At 35.8% G+C, this 27757-nt stretch overlaps 1 protein-coding gene across 3 annotated transcripts in view; it reads left to right on the forward strand.

Annotated features, from left to right (window-relative positions):
- EPC2 (enhancer of polycomb homolog 2) overlaps nucleotides 1–27556 on the forward strand; it is a 145816-nt gene extending 118260 nt beyond the window's left edge. For 2 of the 3 annotated variants that reach the window (XM_055260762.2, XM_055260763.2), the window contains 10 exons: nucleotides 666–814; nucleotides 1558–1690; nucleotides 3836–4027; nucleotides 8063–8152; nucleotides 9698–9843; nucleotides 9946–10289; nucleotides 20416–20552; nucleotides 22354–22513; nucleotides 23432–23765; nucleotides 25371–27556. In XM_055260762.2, the coding sequence (XP_055116737.1) occupies nucleotides 666–814; nucleotides 1558–1690; nucleotides 3836–4027; nucleotides 8063–8152; nucleotides 9698–9843; nucleotides 9946–10289; nucleotides 20416–20552; nucleotides 22354–22513; nucleotides 23432–23765; nucleotides 25371–25443 (1758 nt within the window). In that variant the 3' untranslated portion in view covers nucleotides 25444–27556. The remainder of the gene's footprint in view (nucleotides 1–665; nucleotides 815–1557; nucleotides 1691–3835; nucleotides 4028–8062; nucleotides 8153–9697; nucleotides 9844–9945; nucleotides 10290–20415; nucleotides 20553–22353; nucleotides 22514–23431; nucleotides 23766–25370) is intronic. The other variant, XM_063631053.1, reaches the window with a different exon arrangement.
- Nucleotides 27557–27757: the final 201 nt, after the last annotated feature.

Below are 27757 nucleotides of genomic sequence, written 5' to 3' on the forward strand. Positions count from 1 at the left end.
GCCTTTTCTAGTTATGTAGCAGGGCTTTCACGTTGTATAATAATTAGTTGAAAAGCTAATAAAGTGTTCTGAAATTCAGTATTTTTGCTAAATCTCTTTTCTACTCAGCAGTGGGGTGTTACATTACATTGAAAAATGACAGTCCGATTTCTTGAAATGGTTGTTATCCTACTTTGAGTTTTCTGAGTTTCTGAAGTGAAGCTTTACTGGTCATTGTTCATGTTCACATAGTAGTACAGTGTATCAAACCGTCCAGCCCCAAGACACAGAGCTGGAGATGGATGGATGAATGGATGGGGGGACTCATTTTGACTGTTACCTTGATCTGGACAGAAGTGTTCCTCTCTGTCATTGGAAAATACTTTCCTACATGCTGAATAGACTACATTTTCTGATAACAGATTTTGTTTCAGGTGGACATTTTTTGTTTGTTTACATTGAAATTATCTCTTTATGCCATTCTACCTTTTCAACAGCTGGCAACATTTTTTTTCTGAGTATTTATCGAGAGATACTTGCTTGCACTTATATTTTCAGAGCTAAATAGTTATAGGTTATCTTACATAGGTTGCCGTTCAGATTTTTTTTAACATTTTACTTTTATAGGATAAATTCAGGTCTGATAACTGTGTTGTTTATTCTTCTAAAATTATTATTTTTAATAGAATCGTAAGAATGATGAAGCCTCTTATGAAAAGATGTTGAAACTGAGACGAGAATTTAGTAGAGCCATAACAATTTTGGAAATGATTAAGAGAAGAGAGAAAACAAAACGAGAATTATTGCACTTAACCTTAGAAGTTGTGGAGAAAAGGTAACATTGCTCCTGTTACAACAGTAAAATGACAACTTTACCAAATGATGGACAAAATGAACCAAAAGATTTTTAGGGGGGAACAGGTTAAGCTTTATGACAGTTGATATTGATTTGTAAGAATTTATATTTTTTAAAGATTTGTGGTTACTAGTTTTTCTGTTTATAGATTATCAATTTGGATTGTAGATTTGGGGAGAGTTTTGTGTATACTGAAGATCCTATACTAAGTTTTGTTTTGGCAGAATCATTGAGTTTTATTTAGTAAAGAACTCTAGTGATCAGATTGTTTACTTCTCTGTATTAAAGTTTCTATTAAATAAAATCTGAGGGAAATGAGTATGGATTTTATTTTCTGAGTAGGTAGACATTTTTTGTTTCAACTCCTTTTAGAAATGTGCTCTAATAGAGTATATTTTCCTACAAAATTAAATAGACTAAACAAAAACAGAATTTTGTATGATTACTGGAGTAAGCATTCTAAACATTTCCTAGTGCTTGATTATATAATATATGTAAGAAATTTGTTTGCTGTGTACCTTAGGCATTTTTTTTAGTTTTTTAGTTTGTTTTGTTTCACCAAATCCCTGTTTCTTTATTCCTGTAAATTTTATCTTTTAAAAGTAATTTGATTGTTAGCCCATTTTGACTAGGTGACTTCCAATTAATTGAGGTATCACTTATTTTCCTTCTTTATTGTTAAACTATGCAATGTTTTCTTATATTTTTGTTACTTTTTCAAGATACCATTTGGGAGACTATGGTGGTGAAATCCTTAATGAAGTAAAAATCAATAGATCAGAAAAAGAGTTATATGCCCCTCCAGCAACTCTTCATAATGGAAATCATCACAAAGTTCAAGAATGTAAAACCAAGGTGAATATTGTCTGGGAAGAAGCATGTATGGTAATGTTGATCAGAGGAATTATTGATTTCTGCAGTTGTCTTAATATGGTTTGAGTAAAGAAAAAGTAATTAACATGACTTTAGTTCTTACCATGAGCCAAGCACTTTGCTAGGAGTATTTATATACATACTGATCAGTTAATCCTCATAACAACCCTTAGAGATAGTTGTTGCATCTGTGTGACTTCTAGATAATAGCTAGTAAGTGGCAGATTCAAGGTTTCAGTTCAGGTCTAACAGTCCATCATGTTCAACATGCTATCTGCCTCCCTAGAGAATAAAGGTAATTAAAGTCTAGTTATTATCACTAGCCTTAGCAAAGCTTGCATTGTAATGGAAGGAATCAACACCTCAAAGCTTTCTTCATTGAGACTCCTGAAAATTATTCTTATTGTCATCATCATTTCCAGAGCCAGCATTTATCAATTGTTATCTACCTTGAGTGACTTTGAGAAAGTCCTGTAATTTCTGGGTCACAGTTTCTTCCTAATAAAAAAGCCAGACTCAGTGGTTATTTTAGTCACTTGGACTAGATAACTATATTTATTTGGTCCTCACTTGGTACATTAATTAAAGTATTTAATTGGGAAATATGAAAACTAATAAAGCCTTTAATTTTAAGGAGCATAGATTTAAATAAGAAACAGGTATTGACTGAAGCTTCTCGACAATAGAGCTTTACTCTGTAGCAAAATTTTTTAAATGACCTAGGGTGTTTGTGGAAAATTCATCTTTTAAAAATGTACACAGTTCTCATTTTTCATGGGTTCATTCTTAAAGGTCAAGAAAGAGTGTGGAGCAGGAAGACTCCTTCATTCAGCTCATGTCAATTCAAACACTAAAGTTTTTTCTTATTAATCACAGGCATCTAGCCCACCATCCTGATTCTCTCTAAATCTCGCTTGCCTCTATAGCCAAAAAAGTTACCAGTGCAAGTGTCATTTTGTAAGTTATTTTTAAAAATCCATTTTGTGTCAATCAGTGTTTTTCCTAGGTATGTGATTGTTAAGCATTGCAATATGAAAATCTTAACCCATAATTACTGACAGAATCAGCCTTTATTATATATTGATTCTTATTTTAGACCTCCTCTATGAATAAATACTCAGCCTTCCTAAATACTAACTTTAGGGATTTGGTTGCATCCATTGTTGTCCTACTCCATTACACGTGGTTAACTATATTTACTTTTGTCACGTATCCCACTTTAAAATATGGGAAGTTTCTGAAAGTTGGGGCTTTGTTTTTGATGTAATAGTTATACCCATTATATGAAAAATTTTATATCTCACTGAAAATAATTTGCCTTTCAAGCAATATTTTTATCGTGTGTACTGTTTTTGACCCTAAAGTAGTTAATATCTGGACTAGATGTGGAAGTGTATAAATTTTGTAGTTTGTACCTTGGTGCTTGGAACAGTCTTTTCCAACTTTTAAAGTGGTAGATCTCTTCTTGTTAAAAGGAATGCCAGTATGTTAAAACAGTAACAGAGCTGCTCTGTTAAGGGGAGTTGGGGGCTGGAAACCTACCCCTTCAGTCAGTGTCTTTGCCAGATGGCCTCTCAGGAACCTCCACAGAAGCCTGGGGGACTTCAGAACGTTACTGTTCAGTTGCTGCCGTAATTATATATTCTAGAAAGTGAGGGTTTTTTTCCTAGTTAAGCTTATTTTTCTCAAAAGATTACCATCCATAGAACAGACATTTTTAAAAATTGGATCTAAATGTAGAAATGACAAACTCATGATCCAGTTGAAGATTTTTAAAAATAAAAAGTGGTTAATTTTTATCAATACAGCAGATTTAAATAAACATTGAATTTAAATGCCTTTTAAATACTGGATTACATAATAGAGCAATCCAAAAAATCACTCACATAGTTTAAAGTAGTGATAATGATGTAAAAAGCAAATTTAAATACCATAATTATTTTTCATCATAAGTTGCAGAAAGTAAAACATGTTTCAATTTATGAACACAATAATTTTTGCATATTAAAAACAATAAAATCACCTGCTGGGTAAAAATGTATGTTTTTCGGAGAGCAGTATGGTTTTTCATGATTTCTAAAATGATTTTTATTTCTTCTTTTGGGGGAAAAATCGTCATGTAAACAGCACCCTCATCATTTGTCTTTGAAAGAAGAGGCTTCTGATGTGGTTCGTCAAAAGAAGAAGTACCCAAAGAAGCCTAAAGCAGAGGCTTTGATAACATCTCAGCAACCCACTCCTGAGACATTGCCTGTGATCAATAAGAGTGACATTAAGCAATATGACTTTCACAGCTCAGATGAAGATGAATTTCCACAGGTGCTTGTTTTAAAAACTATTTTAAAGATATTTCCTCTTAGTATTTTATATTGCTATATTTTTGAAACAATTGCTATCTTAGAGTTTTTATTCTTGCTTTGTTCCCCTAATGTATATAGCATAAACATTTCCACATTATTTATGTAGCCACTGAAATGCTATTTACTCTGTATTACTTTTCATCAGTTGATAGAATTTACTCTCTTGTGGAGCACATGGTTTTTAGTTTTCCCATTTGTAAAAATGAACGTAGATTTTTTTCCCTCTGTATTTAAAATAGATTCTTAGAAATGGAATTACTAGTTACTAACCAAAAATTATCAATTATTTTAAGACAGTTAATGTATAATTGTAAATACTGAAAATATTCATCAACAATACTTTTTACCACACTCCACCAGCATTGTTTTATAACTTTTAATGTAAACTTTGCTAATTTGTTAGGTAATGGCTATTTGATTCTAAAAAAGACTTAAAGGAACTGATTCAAGTTTTAACTATTTGATAAATATTGCAACAGCTTCATAGAAAAATGTGTGCAATTAAAAAATATTTTTATAAGTGCTGTTTTTAAAGTAAGACTTTTACTTTATATATTAAAAGATCCGGCCAGACGCGGTGGCTCACTCTTATAATCCCAGCACTTTGGGAGGCTGAGGCAGGCGGATCACAAGGTCAGGAGATCTAGACCATCCTGGCTAACACAATGAAACCCCGTCTCTACTAAAAATACAAAAAAAATTAGCCGGGCATGGTGGCGGGCGCCTGTAGTCCCAGCTACCCAGGAGGCTGATCCAGGAGAATGACGTATACCTGGGAGGCGGAGCTTGCAGTGAACCGAGATCGCGCCACTGCACTCCAGCCTGGGTGACAGAGCGAGACTCCGTCTCAAAAACAAACAAGCAAACAAAAAAATATCCATTTTTTTTTTTTTTTTTCAAAAAATATTGTGTATCACCTGCTCTAGCAATACCCTCTTTTTAAAAATAGTATAGGAAACTTAACAGAAAATACTGTAACAAAGACCTTGAACCTACTACCAGCTTTATCATATTTTAACTTTTTGACTTGTTTGCTTTAAGGAAACTTTCTTTTAAAAACCAACATTATAGATATGTTTGAAAGCAAGACTGTTTATAAAACTCTGCATTGCTATAACCATTTAAAATCTGGAGTTTGCATAAAATGTGTCCCTTTTGGCTGGATTATATTATTTTTACTCTTTTTCACCAATTGGTTTTTCTACCCAGATAATATTCTGGTAGTCATATGAATAGTATCAAACGTGCAAAGATATGCTTAATTTTACATTCCCTTCAGGAGGGCTTAATGAATCCATGTATTACTTTTGTCAGAGGATCATCTAGCTTGACTCAGGCAGAGCTTTGAATAGCCACGGGACATTCATCAGATGACCAGTTTGAAGGAATGAGGGATATAGTGCCCTACAAAAGAGTAACTTTCCAGATAGAAAGTATAGGGAAGGGTTCTAGCCACAGCATATTAGAGGGAATTCCTAGCAGTTTGGCATTGCTGAAGCACAAAACATAGAAGAGGAAGAGGGGATGAAAGGCTTTATGCCTGCAGTAATACCCAGATGGCAGATAGTCTGTATCTACATTATACATACTGGGAAATTATACTGGGAAATTATTTAAAATGTTAAGTAAGAAAATGACATAGTTAGATAAATATTCGTATAATAGGCTTATATTGGTGGTACTAATGAGAGCCTAGAAAGTTTTGCTATATATTCCCAGCCCTTTAAGAATGATGCTGTAAGACTGGACATTGTGGCTCATGCCTGTAATCCCAGCACTTTGGGAAGCCGAAGCAGGTGGATTGCTTGAGCCCAGACCTTGGAGACCAGCCTGGGCAACATGGTGAAACCCCGTCTTTACCGAAAAAACAGAAACAAAAGTAAAAAAATTAGCCAGGTGTGGTGACACATGCCTGTAGTCCCAGATACTCTGGAGGCTGAGGCGGGAGGATCGCTCGAGCCAAGGAGATGAAGGTTGCAGTGAGCCAGGGTTGCACCACTGTACTCCAGCCTGGGCAACAGAGCAAGGCCCTGTTTCAAAAAAAAAAAAAAAAAAGAATGATACTGTAGGGTGCTATGACCTATAGAAACTTTTATTGGTGGAATCAGTACATCCAGCCTGAAAGTAGAGCTCACTCAGCATAACTAGTCATATGTTTCTCATGCATTAAGGGATCTTCATTTCTGCTCCAAATTCTTGCATTGATTTATATAGTTTCCAGTTCTCATACCCACATGAAAATTGCATTTTGAAACTTTAAAGTTCTTCTGATTGTTTATATTAGGTCTTAGACAATCCTCATTAATTTTGTGGTATCTCCATATTACTAAAGAGTAAGTACTAATGTTTACCTATATTTGGGCATCATTCAGTGAGGCAGCTATTCAGAGTGTACATCTTATAAAATCATGATTTTATTGCTGACAAGATCATTAAAGTAATCATATTTTTCTTTGTCTAATAAACCAAGAACAAGGAATAGGGAGCCTTAAGAGAACAAACATTTTAACCAGACTTAATGCCACTGAATTGCAGCTGAACAGAGCTAAAACTCTGCTTCTTCTTGATCGTGCTTCCGATTTTCCTAACATTGGCTTTGTCTCCCTATGCCTCAGACTTCTTTTGTCCCCTGGAGTCTACCCCTGGGGAATCGTAGTTAGGAGGAAGGGGTGATAGATTTTATACACAGAATTTCTGAGACTTTGTGACACTTCCTATGTATATCTTAGAATAGGTACATTATTTGCAAAGGAACCAAAGTGTAAAATTTACATTTGGGATTTCCTTTCAAATTTCAGGTTTGGGGCTTGGTTCCCCATGAAGAAGATTCAGCCCCAGCTCACTGTTTCTGTCTCCCCCATAGGGTTGGTGGAGGTATATTGGAACCTCAAACAAATACCTTTCTCCCCTGGATGACCCTGCTCAGTGGTAATTACCACAGTTTGGAAATAATATGGAGAAAACATTTTTCCTCTCAAAATAGGAAGAGAGGGATTTGTGAGGTTCAGAAATTTGCAAGTAAATATGGTTGAGCCAGCGTTTATCAGAAAAAGAGATGTACTACAAAGTGAGAGTGCGAGACAACTGAAACTTAAGTACCAAAACTTTTTTAAAAATTTTAATAATTATGGGTGGAAATTTATCTAAAACATATTATTTCCCTGTCTTCGGTGTATTTGTATATTATTTAATCTGTTTTTATGACATTTATAAAGTGTGCTCTAATAGGTCAATGCTACTGCCCTAGAAGTCCACTCAATTGCATAGGGATATTTGGCCTGATAGGGCATGGCCTGGGAAGAGTGCTTTCTAATATGTGACAGCTTTCTGAAAGTCTTTATTCTTTTGCTCCAGCGTTGTGGGCTTATCTCTTCTCTATAACCAATGTGCTTACTTTAGCAAGTCTTCTTTTCTCTTCTTCTTTTCTACTTCTGATCCGCTAAGTTTAAAAAAATGATTTTTGAAAAATGAGTTGGGAGATACAAGACTTTCCTTTGAATAAAACCTGGCCTTTATGGCCTTTGGGGGTTTTTTTGTTGTGATGAATTTTTTGACTATTTATAAGCTGTTTTTATGTCCTAGCTTTTGGCTTTATTACAGAGAGATAAAGTTATTGGATAAAAATACACTTAACCTATAGGTGAAGTAAATATTTAACTGTCATTAAATATTTATAGCCACATACATTATTTATAAAATATAATGAGATGTATAAAAACTGTATTAATTCTTTCTAAGACTTAGCACTTCATGTTTAGAAGCAATCAAGCAATGCCAGTGCCATGTATACTTGAAAGAACTAATCCATTAAAAAGAATGATGTTTAACCATAGAAAATTTTTGCTAGTCATTGAATCTTTTGGGGAATTCAGTACTTACGATATGTAATATAGAAGTGATTTACTGTTTGTGATCAGATTTAAATTTTAGAGCATTACAAACATTGATCTATTGACTTTTGATAACTCCTAAATGGAACGCCTCTTTTGTCTAGGTATTGTCCCCAGTATCAGAACCAGAAGAAGAAAATGATCCTGATGGTCCCTGTGCTTTCAGAAGGCGGGCAGGATGCCAGTATTATGCTGTAAGAACTTTTGTGTGTGTGTGGTGTTTTTGTGAACTGGAATTAACAGGTAACCCATGTCAAGATGACTTAGTCTTGATCTAAAAATGGGAAATGCATCAATACTTTTTATTTAACATCCTTTATGTGGATACTGGTAAAAGATGCTAAAAGGTACTGAGTCCTTTCAAAGGGCGTCGGAATCCTCTTCTTGGAAACTGATAATTCCTCACATTTTAGAAATTTGGTTTCATTTTGGGCTCTAATTAGAGCTTCAGCAGCTGTGAAAATTACTCAGTGTGTCATTACTAGAATTAGGTAAACCCAGAATTTGTAAGTTGGTTCTAGAACCTTTGATGGCTGCTAGGTGTTTATTGAAATTTATTGTTATGCAAGTCCCTCTTGTGCATACGTACCAGTAAGTATCAAACAAAACAATAATTTTTAAACTTCCGTAATGGCAATGTTTTGTCTAATACTTGTATTCATAACTTTTTGACACACCTAGAAGTTGCTTTATGCTATGAAGTCGCATTATATCACTCTCCAAGTTTCTCAGATGAGGTATAATGTAGCATTGTGAGGATGGCTTTGACTTTCTTATATGGCTTGTAGAGATCATTTAACTTGCTGTATAATGGTAAGCATACACTGATAGGACAGCCTTTTTAGAGTGTGTAAATTTAGGAGAGGTGGAGATTTGTTTACTAGTTATGCTGATGAGAGAAGGGAAAATTCTTAACGAAAGGGGACAGACAGCATGATAAAATGATGAAGGGAATGGGAAGGCAGGGAACAGGCTGTTTGTTTCTTTATATTTATTTATTTACTTATTTATGTATTTTAGAGACAGGGTCTTGCTCTGTCACCAAGGCTGGAGTGCATTGGTGCAATCATACAGTTCACCGTAACTTCAAACTCCTGGGCTCCATTAGTCCTCCCACCTCAGCCTCCTGGGATTACAGGCACATACCACCACATGCTGCTAATTTTTGTAGAGATAGGGTCTTGCTACATTGCCCAGGCTGGTCTTGAACTCCTGGTGTCTAGTGATCCTCCTGTCTTGGCCTCCTAAAGTGCTAGGATTACAGGCATGAGCCACTGCATCCTGCTTGGATGTGTGTTTCTTAAAAGTAAAGAGGAAGCGCCAGTTTGACCCCATAGTGTTTGAGGTGCAATTTTTAGTCCAAAAAAATATTCTTTCTGGTTTCTCAGCAGGAAGCCTACAAATTACTATGTAATTTCACCATCTCTACTTTGTACACAAATGTTAAAAGCTGCATTATTTTTAACTATATATTCCTTTTTAAGTATAATAGACCCTAAATGAATTTATATTTACAAACTAAATTCAGTTTTGGTAATCTTGGTAAATGAACTTTTGATTCAATTTTGTAAAATTTAACCTGATTAATAGTCAATGAAGCCCCACTTTTACAGTTTTATATCTAGATTTTAATTGTTCTGCTAATGTTGCATTACTTCATGTTTATCATGATCTAACCTGTCTTCATTTCAGATTTACTGCATGAGTTTTTTGTTTTTTTTTTTTTTCTTTCTTTGCAGCCTCGTTTGGACCAAGCTAACCATTCATGTGAAAATTCAGAATTGGCAGATTTGGATAAGTTGAGGTATAGGCATTGCCTTACAACACTTACAGTCCCAAGAAGATGTATAGGATTTGCAAGGAGGCGAATTGGCAGAGGTGGAAGGTGAAGTATTTGTTTTCACCTGGTTTTTGCTTGCTATCTGGAACAGAAGACAAAACATGTTCAGCTCTCTCAGTTAATATTTGGTTTTATTTTGCTTTTCAGGGTCATAATGGACCGAATATCCACAGAACATGACCCAGTCCTGAAACAGATAGACCCTGAAATGCTGAATAGTTTTTCAAGCTCTTCCCAAACTATAGACTTTTCTTCTAATTTCTCTCGGACCAATGCTTCCAGTAAACATTGTGAAAATAGACTGTCCCTTTCTGAAATATTAAGCAATATCAGATCATGTCGACTACAGTGTTTCCAGCCAAGGCTACTAAATTTACAGGACAGTGATAGTGAAGAATGTACCTCAAGAAAACCAGGGCAGACTGTGAACAATAAAAGAGTTTCCGCAGCATCTGTAGCTTTATTGAACACCAGCAAGAATGGCATATCAGGTAAGCTGTTGCGTATTAAAAGTATATCCTGCTATTCTTTTTTAGTTAATTTTATTGGGAAAGGAATTTTATCTTAACCTACGGCATTTTTTTTTTCCAACCTAAGAAACAAAATTGTACCTTTCTGCCTCACATTTTAACCAAATTTTCCTAACTAGTACTGTAAAACCACTGACATCTATTTCAGGTGTGTGCCTGGTATGGTAAATGTAGGCAGAATGCATATAGAGTTCCCTATGGCCACACTGCTTATAAGCTGCCACCAGATCATCACAGCACAGTACTGTCTGCTGCTTATGTTAAAGGTAGTTTTCATTTCGGTGCGTAAACTTTCATTAAATGTAACCATTGCTCCTTGAGAGTACCTTTGAAAACTTTCTGAAAAATGATTTTTAGGAGACTCCCTGTGAATAATTTTTTTTTTTTTTTTTTAAGATGGAGTCTCGCTGTGTAGCCCAGGCTGGAGTGCAGTGGCTTGATCTCAGCTCACTGCAACCTCTGCCTCCCGGGTTCAAGCGATTCTCCTGTCTCAGCCTCCCAAATAGCTGGGACTACAGGCGTGCGCCACCACGCCCAGCTAATTTTTGTATTTTTAGTAGAGACGGTTTTGCCACGTTGGCCAGGCTGGTCTTGAAATCCTGACCTCAGGTGATCCACCTGCCTCAGCCTCCCAAAATGCTAGGATTACAGGCATGAGCCACTGTGCCCGGCCCCTATGAATAATAATTTTTGTCCGATAGTTTACCTGTAGTTAAATCAGGAAGTTTTTTCATTTTTAAGAAATGTATTCAAGTTAATTTAATATTTTTGTGACATGTACATTGTAAATAATGTATAATATCTAGAGAATCTAAGGTACGCTTTTGATTTGTTTTCTTCTGTGGTCTCTTTATCACATGTATGCAAATATGTATAATTTATAAATAGCTTTATAATGTATACATTGTATATATGCATTGTATCCCAAGACTAAAATAGATGTGGCTTGACTTACACTGTTGATACCATTTTTTTCTGTATGTATTTCTAAATTATTTCCTGGATGATGCATTCTAGGATGTGAAATTATCATCTTAAACTTCTTTAAAGTGATCATAAATCACTTTAGCTTGAAATTTGGTCTCAATAATGTTCAGTCTCTTTTAGCTACTGAGCTGCCTGTTTTCCAACTTGACTCATACAGTGATTTGTTTAAAGGTTATAATGGAAAATTGGATTTGTTTGAATGATTAGAAATTGGCATATCGTTTATCCAAAATTGGTTGGTTAATTTTCTCCTAAACAAACTTAAGTAAGGAAAATGGCCTCCCATTATATAAAGTTCATGAGTCTGTGAAGTTGAAAGAGTGCTTGAAGCTGAAATGGATAAATATGTAATATGATTTGAGGCTGCAGGATTATTAGAAATCTAAAGATAGTAGAAAGTTGACAAATATCAAATCTTTTTTCAGCCAGCTCTAAGACAAGGTTCCAATTTATTTAACTAGATGGGAATTCCTGTACTAAACATTCTCAAAATAACTTTTCCCAAAAGAGAGTTTAAAACATATCATATAGAGGCATTTATAATTACATTTGACTGTAGGCTGATTGTCTTCTCTGCTGATGTATACCACATTAAAAAATTATTTTAATATCTTCCTTCTCAACATGAACATTGTGAGATATTTGCAGCTTTCTCCTATACATTCCAGATTAACTCTAGATTTAACTTGACTTTTTTCCAGAAAGTGTACATATGTTGTATATATTGTTATATCATCAATACAACATAGGTATTGGTCCAAAATATAACTTAATATGACTTAAATAGTTCCATTATAATCACCTCTATAATCCTATGACACTACCATACAACATAAAATAAACATTTAAACTGTTATCTTAGGCGTGCGTGTACTTCTCAGGGAATTTAAGTCACAAGTAATCAATGTTAACGTCATAGACAACAAGTTTTTTTGTATTCTTATCTTTACCTTACCATTAGAAAAAAATAATCTTTTTGGTCTGTGTGATTTTTCCTATCTAAAATTTCTTAATATCCTCAACACAGTACCATTTCTTTCTTCCCTTAAAAATTTTTAAGGCTTAAGCAACAAGTAAGGTACATTAGAATTCAGTGTTTTGAAATAAGATCTGTCTTATTTAATAATTTATTCTTAGAGTAAAAGATTTTGTTTGAACTCATTCTTCTTCACTGACTGTGACCCCTCTAGTCACTGGGACCACAAGGTTTTTTGTTTTCAACAGATGTCTTTTGTTTTAAAATAATAGGCATGGCAATATAAATACATAATGAAAAAAGTTTTTTAACAGCATTTTTTAAAATAATTGAAAACTGATAATTTAATGATTTATATCAGTTACATTCATTATATAGATTTCTTAGTTCTGGTTAGATAATTTTAAGTGAATTCAGTTACAATTCCATGAATATGGATAGGAATTTCCTCATCTACCTAAATAGAAGGATGAAGGAGTTTTAGAAAGCTATATTTTTACTTTTGATGGATATATACAAAAGAATGGGATCCTCATGTGTTTGGTTTTTTTAATCTATGCGTCTTGAACACTTTTTCCTTCTGCTTGTTCTTAGTGGGCTTGGTCATGAGAGCACAGTTGTTGTAAGAGTAACAAGACAAAAAATAAAGGAACAAGAGTAACACAGGATTATACTTTTCCCTGGCAGAGAATAATACTGAACTAAACAGATTATTAGTACTGAATTGTCCATTTCACAGCTGGGAAATCCCAGCAAATGAAGAGTTTAATGAGAAATAGAAACATAATGCACTTTATTTATATCACAAGTTCCTTAGTTCTTAAACAAAAATTAAAAAGAGGGCTGCATCTTATGTGGAACTGAGGGCTAGTGGCAAATAATTATCTCTTAAATGTTGTTAATATAAGCCCTGATTAACATTTTCCAAGTCATAACCCATGTGTCCAAAATATATCCTAGGCCAGGTGCGGTGGCTCACATCTGTAATCCCAGCATTTTGGGAGGCTGAGGCAGGTAGATCACTTGAGGCCAGGAGTTCGAGACCAGCCTGGGCAACATGGCAAAACCCGGTTTCTACTAAAAATACAAAAGTTAGCCGGGTGTGGTGGCACGTGCCTGTAGTCCCAGCTGAGGGAGGAGGATCTCTTGAGCTCAGGAAGTAGAGGCTGCAGTGAGCCAAGATCCTGCCACTGTACTCCAGCCAGGGTGAGACCCTGACTCAAAAAAAAAAAAAAAATATATATATATATATATATATATATATATATATATATATATATATATGCATGCACTATTTGTTATCTTTTGTATACTTAAAGAAAAATTGCAAACTGTATCCTAGATATTAGAACTAAAACTAAAGACTTTTCATTTGAAAGCAGAGATGTGTTTTGTTAACCTTTAAGTAAAATAAAGGTATATTCTCTTAATTGAAAAACACTTCTCAGGGCCAGGCGTGGTGGCTCACGCCTGTAATCCCAGCACTTTGGGAGGCCGAGGCGGGCGGATCACGAGGTCAGGAGATCGAGACCATCGTGGCTAACATGGTGAAACCCCGACTCTACTAAAAATACAGAAAAAATTAGCCAGGTGTGGTGGTGGGCGCCTATAGTCACAGCTACTGGGGAGGTTGAGGCAGGAGAATGGTGTGAACCCGGGAGGCGGAGCTTGCAGTGAACAGAGATCCTGCCACTGCACTCCAACCTGGGCAACACAGTGAGACTCCCTCTCAAAAAAAAAAAAAGAAAAAGAAAAAAAAAAAAACACTTCTCAAAGAGTAAAAGCAGGATAAAGAATAGATTGATTGTGGTGAACATGACAATTGAGTAACCAAGAGAAATTAATTTCATACATCATTTAGTATCTGTTATATGCGAAACACTGTGTTAAATGTTTAAAAGTTGCAAAGTTTTACAAGACAATCCTTACCTTCAAGGAACTTAATTAATAGCACATGCAAATATTACATTCTTCATATAAACAGGGGATAATCCTTTGAAACTACAGTATTATTTAACTGTTCTTTGAAATGAAGTTCTTAAATCCAGAACTCAAGAAAATACATTTCATATCTAAAAGTGCTTTGCTTTTTCAGATTTGAAAGGACAGATTAATTTACATTTAGTTTTAGTTTTCTCTAATGCATGGTTGCGAATTAACATAATACTTTTTTCTTTTCTTACCTGTCATAATATACAGAATACATACCAACAGGCTTTTTGACCAGCTTTAAATATCTTAATATTACCAATTTTTTTTTTTTTTTGAGACAGAGTCTCACTCTGTCACCTAGGCTGGAGTACAGTGGCACGATCTCAGCTCACTGCAAGCTCCGCCTCCCAGGTTCACACCATTCTCCTGCCTCAGCCTCCCAAGTAGCTGGGACTACAGGCACCTGCCACCACGCCTAGCTAATTGTTTTTGCATTTTTTTAGTAGAGACGGGGTTTCACTGTGTTAGCCAGGATGGTCTCCATCTCCTGACCTCGTGATCCGCCCGCCTTGGCCTCCCAAAGTGCTGGGATTACAGGTGTGAGCCACCGTGCCCAGCCAATATGACCAATTTCTAAAATCATTAAGTTTGTACAGTTTTCCAAGAGAAATTCCTGATTTTTAATTTCTTCAGTTTCTCTTCCCATTCATTCTTAAATTGTCATAAATGTTTGCAACTATGATAGTTTTAGGATTGGTATAATGTGATTTAACATCTAGCTAAGGGTTAGGGTTGCTTCCAGAGGTGAGAAATGGATTCAGACCTAAGGGATTAAAATATTTTAGTTTGACTATAAAAGGAAATAATGAAATTTCAATTGTCAATATTTGGCTTGGGTTTCAGAAGTTTAAATGGATTTTTAGTCTTTCTTCATTATCCTCACATCTGTTTGTTCTTCATTCCCCAACCCCCCTTTAGCTTTCCTTTCCCCACCCTCAAAGACTCAGTTGATTTGTTAGTTTGTCTTTCACTGTAAGAGTTACATTTGTAAGATGTGTATAGTCCTGGAAAGGTCATGTCAACCCTCCTGGATATGTTTGTCAGCAGAGTAGCTCCAGTGGTTTATATGAACTTTCATCTGACTTCCTACTCTAACCCAGAGGATTTGATGTAAGATCCTTCTCTCTGCCCTTTAATCCTGCCTCAGATCTGTCCTTTAAAACATACAAAAATTGCATATAGTCAGCATATCTTTGATAAAGCATATACCAAAACTCTTGTAACACTGGGTATAGTGACTCACCTGTGTAATCCTAGCACTTTGTGAGGACAAAGTGGGAGGATGGCTTGAGGCCAGGAGGTTGAGAACAGCCTGGGCAATCTAGCAAGACCCTGTCTCTCTCTTTTTTTTTTTTTTTTGAGACAGAGTCTTGTTCTCTCGCCCACACTGGAGTGCAGTGGCATGATTCCGGCTCACTGCAATCTTCACCTCCCAGGCGAAGCAATTTTCTTGCATCAGCCTCCCAAGTAGCTGGGATTATAGGCACGTGCCACCACACCCAGCTAATTTTCTTATTTTTAGTAGAGACGGGGTCTCACCATGTTGCGCAGGCTAGTCTTGAACCCCAGACCTCAGGTGATCCACCCACCTTGGCCTCCCAAAGTGCTGGGATTACAGATGTGAGCCACCGCACCCAGCCAAAGACCCTGTCTCTTAAAAAAGAGAGAGAAAAAAAAAAGGACCCTCTTGTAACAAAGACTGACCTGGTAGATGAAGAAATACTAGCTGATGTATTCTTTTTGACTTTTAAATAATCTTTACTACCAAATTAGGTATTCCTCATTAAGCTATGAAAATTTGGTCTAGGCTAGTATTTGAAAAATTCATGACTTCCCAAGAATACATCTTAGCCCAGTTTAAGAAACACTGCATTAAAAGTTAAGAGATGATGAAAAAACAAAGGCAGAAACACAAAAATCCTGTGTTGCTGCTCTGTTATGGGATGATGATCCGGAAGATCCAGAGTGTATTTCTGTTTAGATTGTTCTTTTTGTTTGTCAACAAAAAAAATACAAAGTTAACAAAGATTTCCCATATACTCAAGAATACCTGTGGGCACAAGCTTAAGAAGCAGAGACCTAAAGCTTTATAATCATTATGTTAGTGTAAAATCTGTGGAGGTACCCAGAGTATGTATTTAGTTGATCACTAAAAAGTCCCCCTAGGCAGAGCACCATACAGGAACCACACACCTAAAAGGCAAAGGATGAAATGAGGGATGGCTGGGACCTTTGAAAACAAAGTCTGCTTTCCAAGGATGGTGACAGATACCTGAGAAAAAGCATATGGATTTATCTGAGGAATAAAAGTAGACTGGTAATTACAAGATAGATAATGAATCAGATTTGTAGAAGATAGCCAGAAAGGTGAGGGGCTTTCGTGAAAAACAGACTGTTTTGTATACAACATATCTAGAAATGCAAGTATGTTACTAATGTCCTGAATGACATATTTGGGTATATAAAAGGGAAAATCGTGTAACAAGTATGCCGAATGTGTTATATAGAATGTGTTACCTAGGAAGTTTTGCAAAACATTTTACTTAGGGAAAGGAATACTTCTCATCTATCTGGAGTATTGAAATACTCCTACCTTCACAAAACAATCAGATTTATGGTTACTTTTAAGTTGGTAAGACTTGTGGGCATGTGGTGGGATAGATTGATCACCAGCATGAATTTCACTTTTAAGCTAGCAACTTAAGATTAACTAGTGGAAAGAACTTGGCTTGGCCCTAAGCAAGAGAAGCAGAGAATCTCAGTTTCCCTTTTGTACATTCCCACTTGCCCATGGTGCCACCATCACCTCACCCAGAGCTGGGTATCTGTCTTGTGTCTCATTCTGAAACAGATTTGTTCATTCTATAACTATTACCTCTTCCTGATGTACTTTGATGTGTGCCTCTTAGTAATCCAAAGCAATGTAAGAAATCTCTTATGAATGTATTTCAGTAACTTACGAAAGAAAAAAATAACTAGTAGAGAAAGTGCTTTCAATCAAATTTCTACCACCCGCCCCTGCCCCCCCGCCCACCACCAGTAAGTAGACCCTGAGAACCCTGAGAATTGCAATTCAAAATTTTGTCCATCCTATTAAAACTATGCATTTCATACCACTTTTCCTCCTCCCTGAAATAATAAAGGAGTTAGAAAGGATGTTTTTTATGTGTTCCAATTTTGTGTCGTTGATTACTATTGGCAATTTTTGTCTAAAGTTTTGAAGTAATAATAAACAGTGCTCTAGAAAATTCTGAATGAGGAAAATCAGCTTGTTTCAAGCACAGAATACCTTACTTAATAATAAAGAGCTAGATGTCAAGAATGGATATAACATATTGAGACTGAGGTGAGGGGGAAAAGAAAAAAAATGAATGTAATTTTTTAAAGCATATACATATAGAATTAAATTTGTGTCAGTGATTCTCAACCAGAAATGGGATCAGAAATGAGAATTTTAGTATCAAAGTCCACCTAGGTTTAAAAAGGTTAGGAAACACTGACCATTAATCTGAATAATTTGGATTGCGACCAGATTGGGATTTTCTGAGTTTCCTATGAGGAGAAAAGAATAAGGTTCCTGAGCAAATTAATGGTCTCAAGAAGACAGGACAGTAAATGGAGACACCCAAAAAAACAGCTAGTTTTATCTGTTTCCCTTTTTAATATGTACACAAATGATCATGGTTCATAAAAGCAAGTGGAACACAGCTAGTTGGCAATATTTTGTTATCTATGGTCTACCAACCCAAAAAATATTTTTTATTGTTGTTAAAAAGTAGCAATTTGGGCTGGTCACAGTGGCTCATGCATGTAATTCCACCACTTTGGGAGACTGAGGCAGGAAGATCACTTGCGGCCATGAATTGGAGGCCAGCCTGGGCAACATAATGAGACCCTGGGTATACAAAAAATCTTTAAAATTAGCCAGGTGTGATGCCATGCACCAGTAGTTCCAACTATTCAGGAGGCTGAGGCGGGAGGATTGCTTGAACCCAGGAGTTCAAGGCTGCAGTGAGCTATGATTGCACCACTGCACTCTAGCCTGGGCAATAGAGCAAGACTCTGTCTCCAAAAAACTGTTCTTTCTACTAATTTAGATATATACTTTATTCTGAATTAGTAAGATTTTATCAACTGACTTAAAAGATTTTAGAAAGAAGAAAAAATTATCATTCTTGTTTCTCTCTCAATTTTGAAATAGCAACTGAAAGTATATATTCTTATTTGGCTTATTCCTCACTTAATGTTAATCACTGTGCCTCTCTCCTTTTCACTAGAACAAAAGCTCAACTCTGGACACACTTGACACTGGACTTAAGGACTGTTGTAGTAATACCAGATTCCAAGTCCATTTCTTTTGAATTGGTGCACTGTACACATAGGACTTAAACAGATTTATTCGGGTTTAATTTAAGATTTTTCTTTCTGCCTTTGTATCTAATAAACTATTTTTCATCTCTTTCTCCAAGGTTTTCAAACAGCTGGAAATTCATGAATACTTCACATTTTCATTTGAGTTTGAAGATTGTAAATTTAGAATTTAAAAAAAAATTTTCATTTAAAAATAGAACTCTTGCAGTGAATTTAACATGTGCAAAGAAAGACATTTGATTTTGTTGATAATTCAGTAAGATAACTAATGTGTACTTCAAAAATACAGGTAATATAAAATTTTGGAGTGAGCACTGTAATAGCCCCCAGTTTTGAGTCTTTTAAAAATAAAAATTACTATCTAAGAACTGTTTTCCCCTTATAGTCTAATACAAATTTTAATGGTAATATTGTGGAACAGAAATGAGAGTATATCTAAAGCTTTGTTCATTTCTGGGGCATAACTCCTTTTTCATAGAAAATAGACTGTACTAGGCATAACTTGTTATATGTCTAATTTACCATAAAAAAAGTTTTTTTTGATTATTCATGTGTGATCGTTTTCAACAGAAAACTTGGGAGAATTAAGTAAGCTAGATTGAGGATAGTTGCCAGTCTAAACTCCTTTAGGTCATATTGATTAGATCACTCAATTGCATGTAAAGGTTGATTCGTTCATTGGTATTTCTTATGTCTGTCTTTTCTTCCCAGCTACATTCCAGGACTTTGTAACAGAGATCCTCTTCTTATTTTCCCCTATATTCACTGTGACTCTTAGTGCAGCATTCTGCATTATAGTAGATAGTAAATATTTGTTGATTGAAATCATTGGGAGAAAGGAAAGCAAGCAATAAAGAAAATAGAGCAAAATTACTCTAAAGTACATGTATTATCATGTCATTTAATTTTTCTCAACTCTTAATTTATAGTGACTTCCATGGAAATGTCTTTGTGTTCCCTAAATCAGCTTATCAGTGATCTACTTAAATATTAATGAATGAAATTTTGTTTACATTTCTTTGAGAAAAGTGGTTTCTGTAACTTAGCTGATTTTTTCAACAAAAGTTGTAGATGTCTTGTTTTCATTTGAAACACACTTTTAACACAGTTGGTCGCAGTAGAATTTACTACATCTGAGGATACATAGTATCTTCAGTTCTCTGAATACTTGTCTGATTTCTAGCCCATATTTTTATAGATGGATTTACTTTAGGCATTGAATCTATTGGCTTAAACTATGGTTTATGGTTATGTTAGATGAATGTTGTTCTCTACTTTGATTTGTAATCAGAGAATAAAGTATTTTCACTTCAGTGTTTTATGAAACCAGCAGTAAAAATCATTTACAGTCTTGCAGATGGTCCTGCTTTCTTATTAAGACTATAACTTAGTCGTTATTATTATTAACATGAATAAATCAAAGTTTTTCTCATTACATGCTCTCCATAATATAGAGAATTAACAGTGGTCTCAAAGATGCTAAGTCTGAATAAATGGTAAAGTACTCATGTTAGAACTATATTATTCAACAAAAACTACATTTAGGCACTTCTCTTAGCATGTGATGGAGATCATAGATACAAGCATACACCACACTTGCTGAAAGATTTGCCATTTTCATTAGATTATTTTCTGATAATCCATATTGTAATTTGTAATTGCTTTCATCTTAATTATGGAATAAGTTTATATCATATTCTGCTTGTGTTATTAAAAATCTTTTAAAATGTACTCATTTCCAAAATTCATGTTCTTTACCAGTAACAGGGGGTATCACAGAAGAGCAGTTTCAGACACATCAGCAGCAGTTAGTTCAGATGCAAAGGCAGCAACTTGCCCAGCTTCAGCAGAAACAGCAATCTCAGCATTCCTCGCAACAGACACATCCAAAAGCACAGGTAAACGGCTCTTTTCGTCATAGTTATGTTTGTTTCTTTCATCATTATGTAGTTTTATTCAATTTTAGTCAAGTCACAGAAGATAATCTCGGTTTTGCCACTCTTGATTTGGGGTCTGTAACCTGAATTTCTTTTCAGTTAATGTATGTAATTTTAAGTGACTAGCTTATAAACTAATCTCTTAATATTTAGAGAAGAGTGCTGGAGCCAAATATGGTATTTTAAATTTTTTGAAAGGTTGTTGAGAATTTATAGAAGTAATTATATATGTAGTTGTAAGAATCATTCTCCACCTCCAACTCCCCCAAAGAAGATTTTTTGAAAGATAAAACTTTCCTAACCACTTCCTAAACTATGTGTTTAAGTGCCATGTGGATGTGCTCCATGAGCTGGGCAGTAATTCAGTTGAACTGTGCAATACATTAACAGCATAACCCCTTGCCATTGTGAATCACATTTCCCTGTTGAAGAAAATTGCAGCCAGGCACGGTGGCTCATGCCTGTAATCCCAGCACTTTGGGCAGCCGAGGCGGGCAGATCACTTGCGGTCAGGAGTTCAAGATCAGCCTGGTCAACATGGCAAAACCCTGTCTCTACTAAAAATACAAAAACTAACTGGGCATGGTGGTGAATACCTGTAAGCCCAGCTACTTGGGAGGCTGAGGCATGAGAATCGCTTGAACCCTGAAGCGGGGGGAGGTTTCAGTGAGCTAAGATCATGCCACTGCACTCCAGCCCGGGTGATGGAGTCAGACTGTGTCTGAAAAAAAAAAAAATTTAATTAAAAATTTTTTAAATGAAGAAGAAAATTGCCACTAGGGGAAGTTGTTTGTAGACACCACTAAATAAAGATGCTAGAGATAAGAATAAAAATACTTCATAAAACCATCATTGCCAGAAGGAACCAGCCCTGCCAATACCTTGATTTTAACCCCATAAGTTTCATTGTGGACTTCTGGCCTACAGAACTGTATGATGATAAATTTCTGTTTTAAGCCACTAAAAACAAAACTAAGAAATCTATTTCAAATTTGAACCACCTGAAAAACATAAACATTGCGTTTTAGGTCTTAAGTTTTATTGCTCTGTAATTCTAAAACCACTTCTAAAGTGATAACTGAGGTTTACTCGATTTTGGTTATGTTTTGTGAGCTCTCGGGCTAGAATCTGCCCATTGTGGTTCAGCCCATTCCCAAAGGGTCAGTACGCTGACTTTAAAGATCCCGACTCCAGTAACATGAAAATCTCAGTGACCCTGGAACCCAACACTCCTGTGACATCCAGGTGGATCTGAGACTTGCTCGAGGATTAGGGCTGTAGGACTTAGTAACCAGTTTTATACAGAATCAAGGAGGAATGGCCATTTTACTTTGTTTGCTTTTTCTGAGTCTCTTGGTTAACCAGCCAAAAGTATTTTCATCCTATTTCAGAGTTAGGCCAAGATAGGTTTTCACATTGTGACAAAAATGTCTATTAATCATCTCTATGATTTCATTTTATCCAAGTATCTAGTTTGTCAAGCATTTTTAAAAGCATTAATATTTATTGGAAAAATTAATAGAACATTAAAGCCTTGGGTTACTTAATCTCTAGTTCTTTCTCAGAAACAAATTCTCAGTTTTTGTTCATTTCCCTGCTTCATATGCCAAAAATCATCTATGGAATCCTAGATCTCTTAATCTAAACACTTGTAATTGTTCAAGGTTAGATAGGCAACAGCCTCTTGGGTTTGCCCCATCCCTTAATATGTTCATAAGATCACATCTAAAAATTAGAGCATTTAACTTTGTTCATTTTATAGGGCTCAAGCACCTCTGACTGTTTGTCTAAAACACTTGACTCAGCCAGCGCCCACTTTGCTGCATCTGCAGTGGTCAGTGCACCTGTTCCAAGTCGCAGTGAGGTAGCCAAGGAACAGAACACTGGCCACAACAACATAAACGGTGTTGTCCAGCCTTCAGGTACAGCTGGGGTTTCACATGGTACCTACTTTCTTGAAGTTGTAACTCAGTGATTGGGAGTTTTTTTTGTTTTTTTTTTTTTTTTATCCAAGGGGAAAATGTGTATAAGAAGTCAATCAGGACTCTTTAGGATTTCTTTGGAAAGAGGGGGAAATAGGTAGATGTTTTCTAGAATTCACTTAGAATCTACTCCTTGTTTTCTCCCTCATCCATTGAATACATACCTGTGTAACATTCTACCCTTCCTGGTCTCATTCACGTACTGTCAGTTGCCTCACATCTTAGGAAATCTGTTGAGCTAACCATCCCCATTGAATCATCCATGCATTGATAAGAAGGTGAAATATAATCCAGGACAGTAATAAATTGGAAATCAGATTTGCCCTCCCACTCTTACATACTGCTCATAGGCGTACTAACTATGGCTCCCCCTCTTTGATAGAGTATTGCTGTGAAACCCTGTCGGCTTCTTAGTACCCTGAGTCTGCAAAGACTTGCTATTCCTATCATCCTTCAACTACCTCTCAGACCCTAGGATTTTCCAGTTGCTTTTATATATACCCATGAGCCTGATTGTCCATTTTTACTAATATTCATGCATGTGTACATACTTAGGGAAACCCAACTGTCATTTCCATCTGTCCTGTTATACTTAACTCCATGGTTGCCAGATATAGGCGGCAGAATACTTTGCAAAGCCCTTTTATGTAGACCAGTAGAAAGAGGGTATTTTGGGGGTTGTAGCAGATTAGTACATTCTACTTAGTGATCAGAAGCTCCCTTTGGAGAGATCAGTGTGTGAAAAGTTAACTTGGCATTCAATTCAAATACAAATGTTTGTATTTATTTTATTAAACTTCTAAAAATAGTTTTATTGATGTCTCATGATACTAACTGAATGACTTCTTTCTTTTTCAGGAACCTCTAAAACATTATACTCCACCAATATGGCTTTATCATCCAGCCCAGGGATTTCAGCCGTACAACTTGTAAGGACAGTTGGCCACACCACTACAAACCACTTAATCCCAGCATTGTGCACAAGCAGTCCTCAGACACTCCCCATGAACAATTCCTGCCTGACAAATGCAGTGCACCTCAATAATGTCAGTGTTGTTTCTCCAGTCAATGTGCATATCAATACACGGACTTCAGCACCATCGCCAACAGCCTTAAAACTTGCCACAGTTGCTGCCAGTATGGACAGGGTGCCAAAGGTTACTCCCAGCAGTGCCATCAGCAGCATAGCAAGGTGTGTGTGTGTGTTTCAGTGATTTTTCTCCCTTTGTGCTGGCTGTCCTGTGGGAAGAAAAAGACCTTTTTTTACACTGCTCAAGCAATAGGTGTTTATTGACAGACTTGATTTTCAGTAGATATTGAAGATCTGCGTAAAGCTCTGTGACTTAGGTATTTGTTTAAGGTGCCTAGTAGGATGCTTAAATGCCAACCTAGTAGGATTGTTAGAGAAAGACAGAGAGAGTAGTAGTAGAGAGAGAGAGAGAAAGGAAAAGAAAGAAAAGGACATCAAATTGTCAAACACATCAGAGTCCATGTTAGAAGCTTCAGTTACTCTTCCCCTTCACTGCCCGCCCCACCCCCGAGATGGAGTCTTGCTGTCTTGCCCAGGCTGGAGTGCAATGGCGCAATCTCAGCTCACTGCAACCTCCGCCTCCTGGGTTCAAGCGATTCTCCTGCCTCAGCCTCCCAAGTAGCTGGGACTACAGGCGCATGCCACCATGCCTGGCTAATTTTTGTATTTTTAGTAGAGACGGGGTTTCACCATGTTGGCTGGGATAGTCTCAATCTCCTGACCTGGTGATCCACCTGCCTCAGCCTTCCAAAGTGCTGGGATTACAGGCGTGAAGTTACTCTTGTATTAATGTTTTATAGTCCAGGCAGTCTGGAAGATGAGAGTTGTTATGATTAACTCCATGCCAGAGTTTAGGTTTCACATCCAAATTTGTGTTTTCTTTAGCGTCATACACAAAGGAAAAGTAAATTACCTTATGTATATTAAAAATGAGAATATTCTAGGATTAACGTACATCTATATTTTAGAATGTTTTTATATTCTTTCTATGACACTAATACAAGGAGAACAATGAATCAGAAAAAAATTGATTTGCATAGGTTAATAAATACATGATCTTTTTTTTTTTTTTGAGACGGAGTCTCGCTGTGTCACCCAGGCTGGAGTGCGGTGGCGTGATCTTGGCTCACTGCAAGCTCTGCCTCCCAGATTCACGCTGTTCTCCTGCCTCAGCCTCCGGAGTAGCTGGGACTACAGGCGCCCACCACCGTGGCCAGCTAATTTTTTGTATTTTTAGTAGAGATGGGGTTTCACCGTGGTCTCGATCTCCTGACCTCGTGATCCACCCGCCTCGGCCTCCCAAAGTGCTGGGATTACAGGCGTGAGCCACCGCGCCCGGCCAATAAATACATGATCTTAAGTCTATAGAATTAAACTCTATTGGGAAGTAATTTCAGTAATATTGTGCTCCTAATGATTACTCTTTTTGAGTGTCATATGCTTCATCTCTCCAGAAAAAAAAAAAAAACTTGGTTTGTCCTGTGATACATAATTCATAAGTAATTTCTCATTGGCTTCTACTGAAATGCCATGTTAAATTATTATCTTTCCTAAGTAAATAGCCATAATAAAAAAATTAGGAATTAATGGAATTTCTGAGCTGAAGAAAAGTTTTTCTCATTCCTATCTAGAAATGGCAAAAATGGGAATTGTTCTTGTGAAGTTATGTTTAGTTGTAATTACATAACAGTGTTTTTGTAAATACTAAGTGGTAACATCATGTTTTAGAGAGTATTGATATTTATTTTATCCTTTGCCTTACCATAGAGAGAACCACGAACCAGAAAGATTGGGCTTAAATGGAATAGCAGAGACAACAGTAGCTATGGAAGTGACATAACCTAAAACACGTGGCTCTGACCTGTGCTGATGGTGTGCAGTCATTCATATTCCAGCTGAATGCAAAAGGCAACACTCTGTGGATCACAGAGTGTAACAATGGACCTAAATGGACTATAGTATATTGGATGTTAAATCCATATATGATGTATATTTTGTAAAATTGGGAAAATCACTACCTTGTAAAATAGTTTATTTGTATCATCAATATTATTTCTGTTACTTGAATAGTAGATATTCATCATCATGCTTTTGCACTTGAATTTGCAACTGAATGGATTTTAAAAAATAATTCTTTAATGGGATCATGAGCATGAAATGGGATCCTGCATCACTTGTTTTAACTATTTATTTTGCCATGTTTACATTTTGTATCTTGTAAAAATAAATCCAACTTTGTGTCTAAAAAGTTAAAGATTCATAGCTAGGAAATGAAATTCTTGTAATTTTTTTCTAAAGGAACTGTAAAGTTTTCACTTGGTTCATTTTGTTTCACAATTTGACTAGATGGACTTTTTGGTAAATACTTTAGTGGCATTTCACTGTCAAATATGAAGTTCAAGGCAAAATAGTATTTTCTATTACTGTGCAGGGGAAAGGGATGGATCGATACATGCAAATTTAATGTAGTAACTCACTTTTCCATATATTTTGAATGTATATTTCTATTTATAATACCAATTTATAAAAAATAATTACACAGAAAAAATGGAATAGGAAAAATTATGCATCTAGCACATTTAAGCTGTGCAGATACGAAAATTTTTCGAGGATTACATTTTATCTGAAGGCTGCATATTTTAACTGGCTTTAAAACTGTAACACACCACATAAAAGATAATTTACCAGGTATGTATTGCATTATATCATTGCAGTAATTATTGGAAGTCTAGATATCGAGCCATCCCAGGTGTTGGGAGGGGGGGAGGGTTGTGGCAAGATTGTCTTTTCAATTTTGGAGAGTTTTCCTGTGGCTACAAGGCAAGTAACGGGTTGGAAAAAGTCTGACTGTCAGCGTTGGACACCTTCATAGTGTAGTGTTTTAGTGACTTTTTTTATACGGCTCTTGTAAATTAGATACGTGTAGTGGTGTTTCAGAATGTTTGTTTATGCACTAGTTCAGACAACTTTCCCTGTTACTTGTTCTTGATAAGTGAAAACTGCAGGGAAATAAAAAATACATATCAAAACATGGACATGCTGCATATGTGTTTATTTCACAATGTGCACACAGTGTAAGTGAAAATTTAAGGGAGATGATAGCACTTAGACCAGCACTTTTCCTGTTCACATGCTGTCCAAGCATTCATGAAAAGAACTATAGGAAGCTCATCTGTGAGCTCTGTTGGGTTTCAGATAATCCAATATAAACTACCTTTGATATGAAAGTTCGTAAGATATTTTACAGAATGTAAGTAATTTGCAGTATCGCAGTCATTGAAATGTCATAAGTGAGCCTCATTTTATAAAGTTTAGAGTAGAATTATATTGCAAGGGGGTTTTGTCAAGTAAGTACTGGGAAATGTAAATATTTTTAATGAATACAATTAAAACCATTTCAAACTTACATAATTTTATACTTTACATTTTTTATATCTGCAGTCCTGAAAGTTGTAAATTGATATGTCAGTTGAATTAATGGGCCATGATTTCTGGTGAAAGTGGTTTTTATTCAGCTCCTAAATGTGTAAAGCAATTTATGGTCAAAACCATAGAAAAAATACTAATTTTGTCTTGGTTGTGACCCGATAGGATCCATGCTCGTTTCTGCCATACTACCTCTGGAGTTACTCATTGCTGATTATATAAAGGAAATAATTTTCATTTGATATGTATTATGACTGTGTTCATTCTGCTTATAGTTGGATGTATCTCCTTGCTATTAAGAACTTAAAAACAACTTTAGTGCCAATTGCAGAGAAAGCTTTTTTCCCCATTTTACTGAAGTAAAGCATGAAGTGAATTTGCCTTATGTGATATATATGTTATAAATAAGTAAAAAAAAAGAACTATCCATTTGTACGGTTTCTGGAGGTGGTGGCAAATCCAGAACTTATAAGACTGATGACCAATTGATTTGTTCCTTGTGAAGTAAAACAGAAACATAAGCCTTCCTTATTTTGTTGGTTGTAACTGTTTCATGGATGGCATTTCAGTTTACGTACATACACATTTTCCATTGCTTCTCTAAAACTTAAGTGACAAATAATTGTTTTCACTTTATTAAATTGAAGAATAGTCTATTTCCGCACTGGACAACAGTGCCCTCTTAGTTTTCTCAGGAAATTAGTGTTGGTACTCAGAGTCCAGTAAGC

The sequence above is a fragment of the Symphalangus syndactylus genome, chromosome 22 (genome assembly GCF_028878055.3).
Source record: "Symphalangus syndactylus isolate Jambi chromosome 22, NHGRI_mSymSyn1-v2.1_pri, whole genome shotgun sequence".
Lineage (NCBI taxonomy): Eukaryota > Metazoa > Chordata > Mammalia > Primates > Hylobatidae > Symphalangus > Symphalangus syndactylus.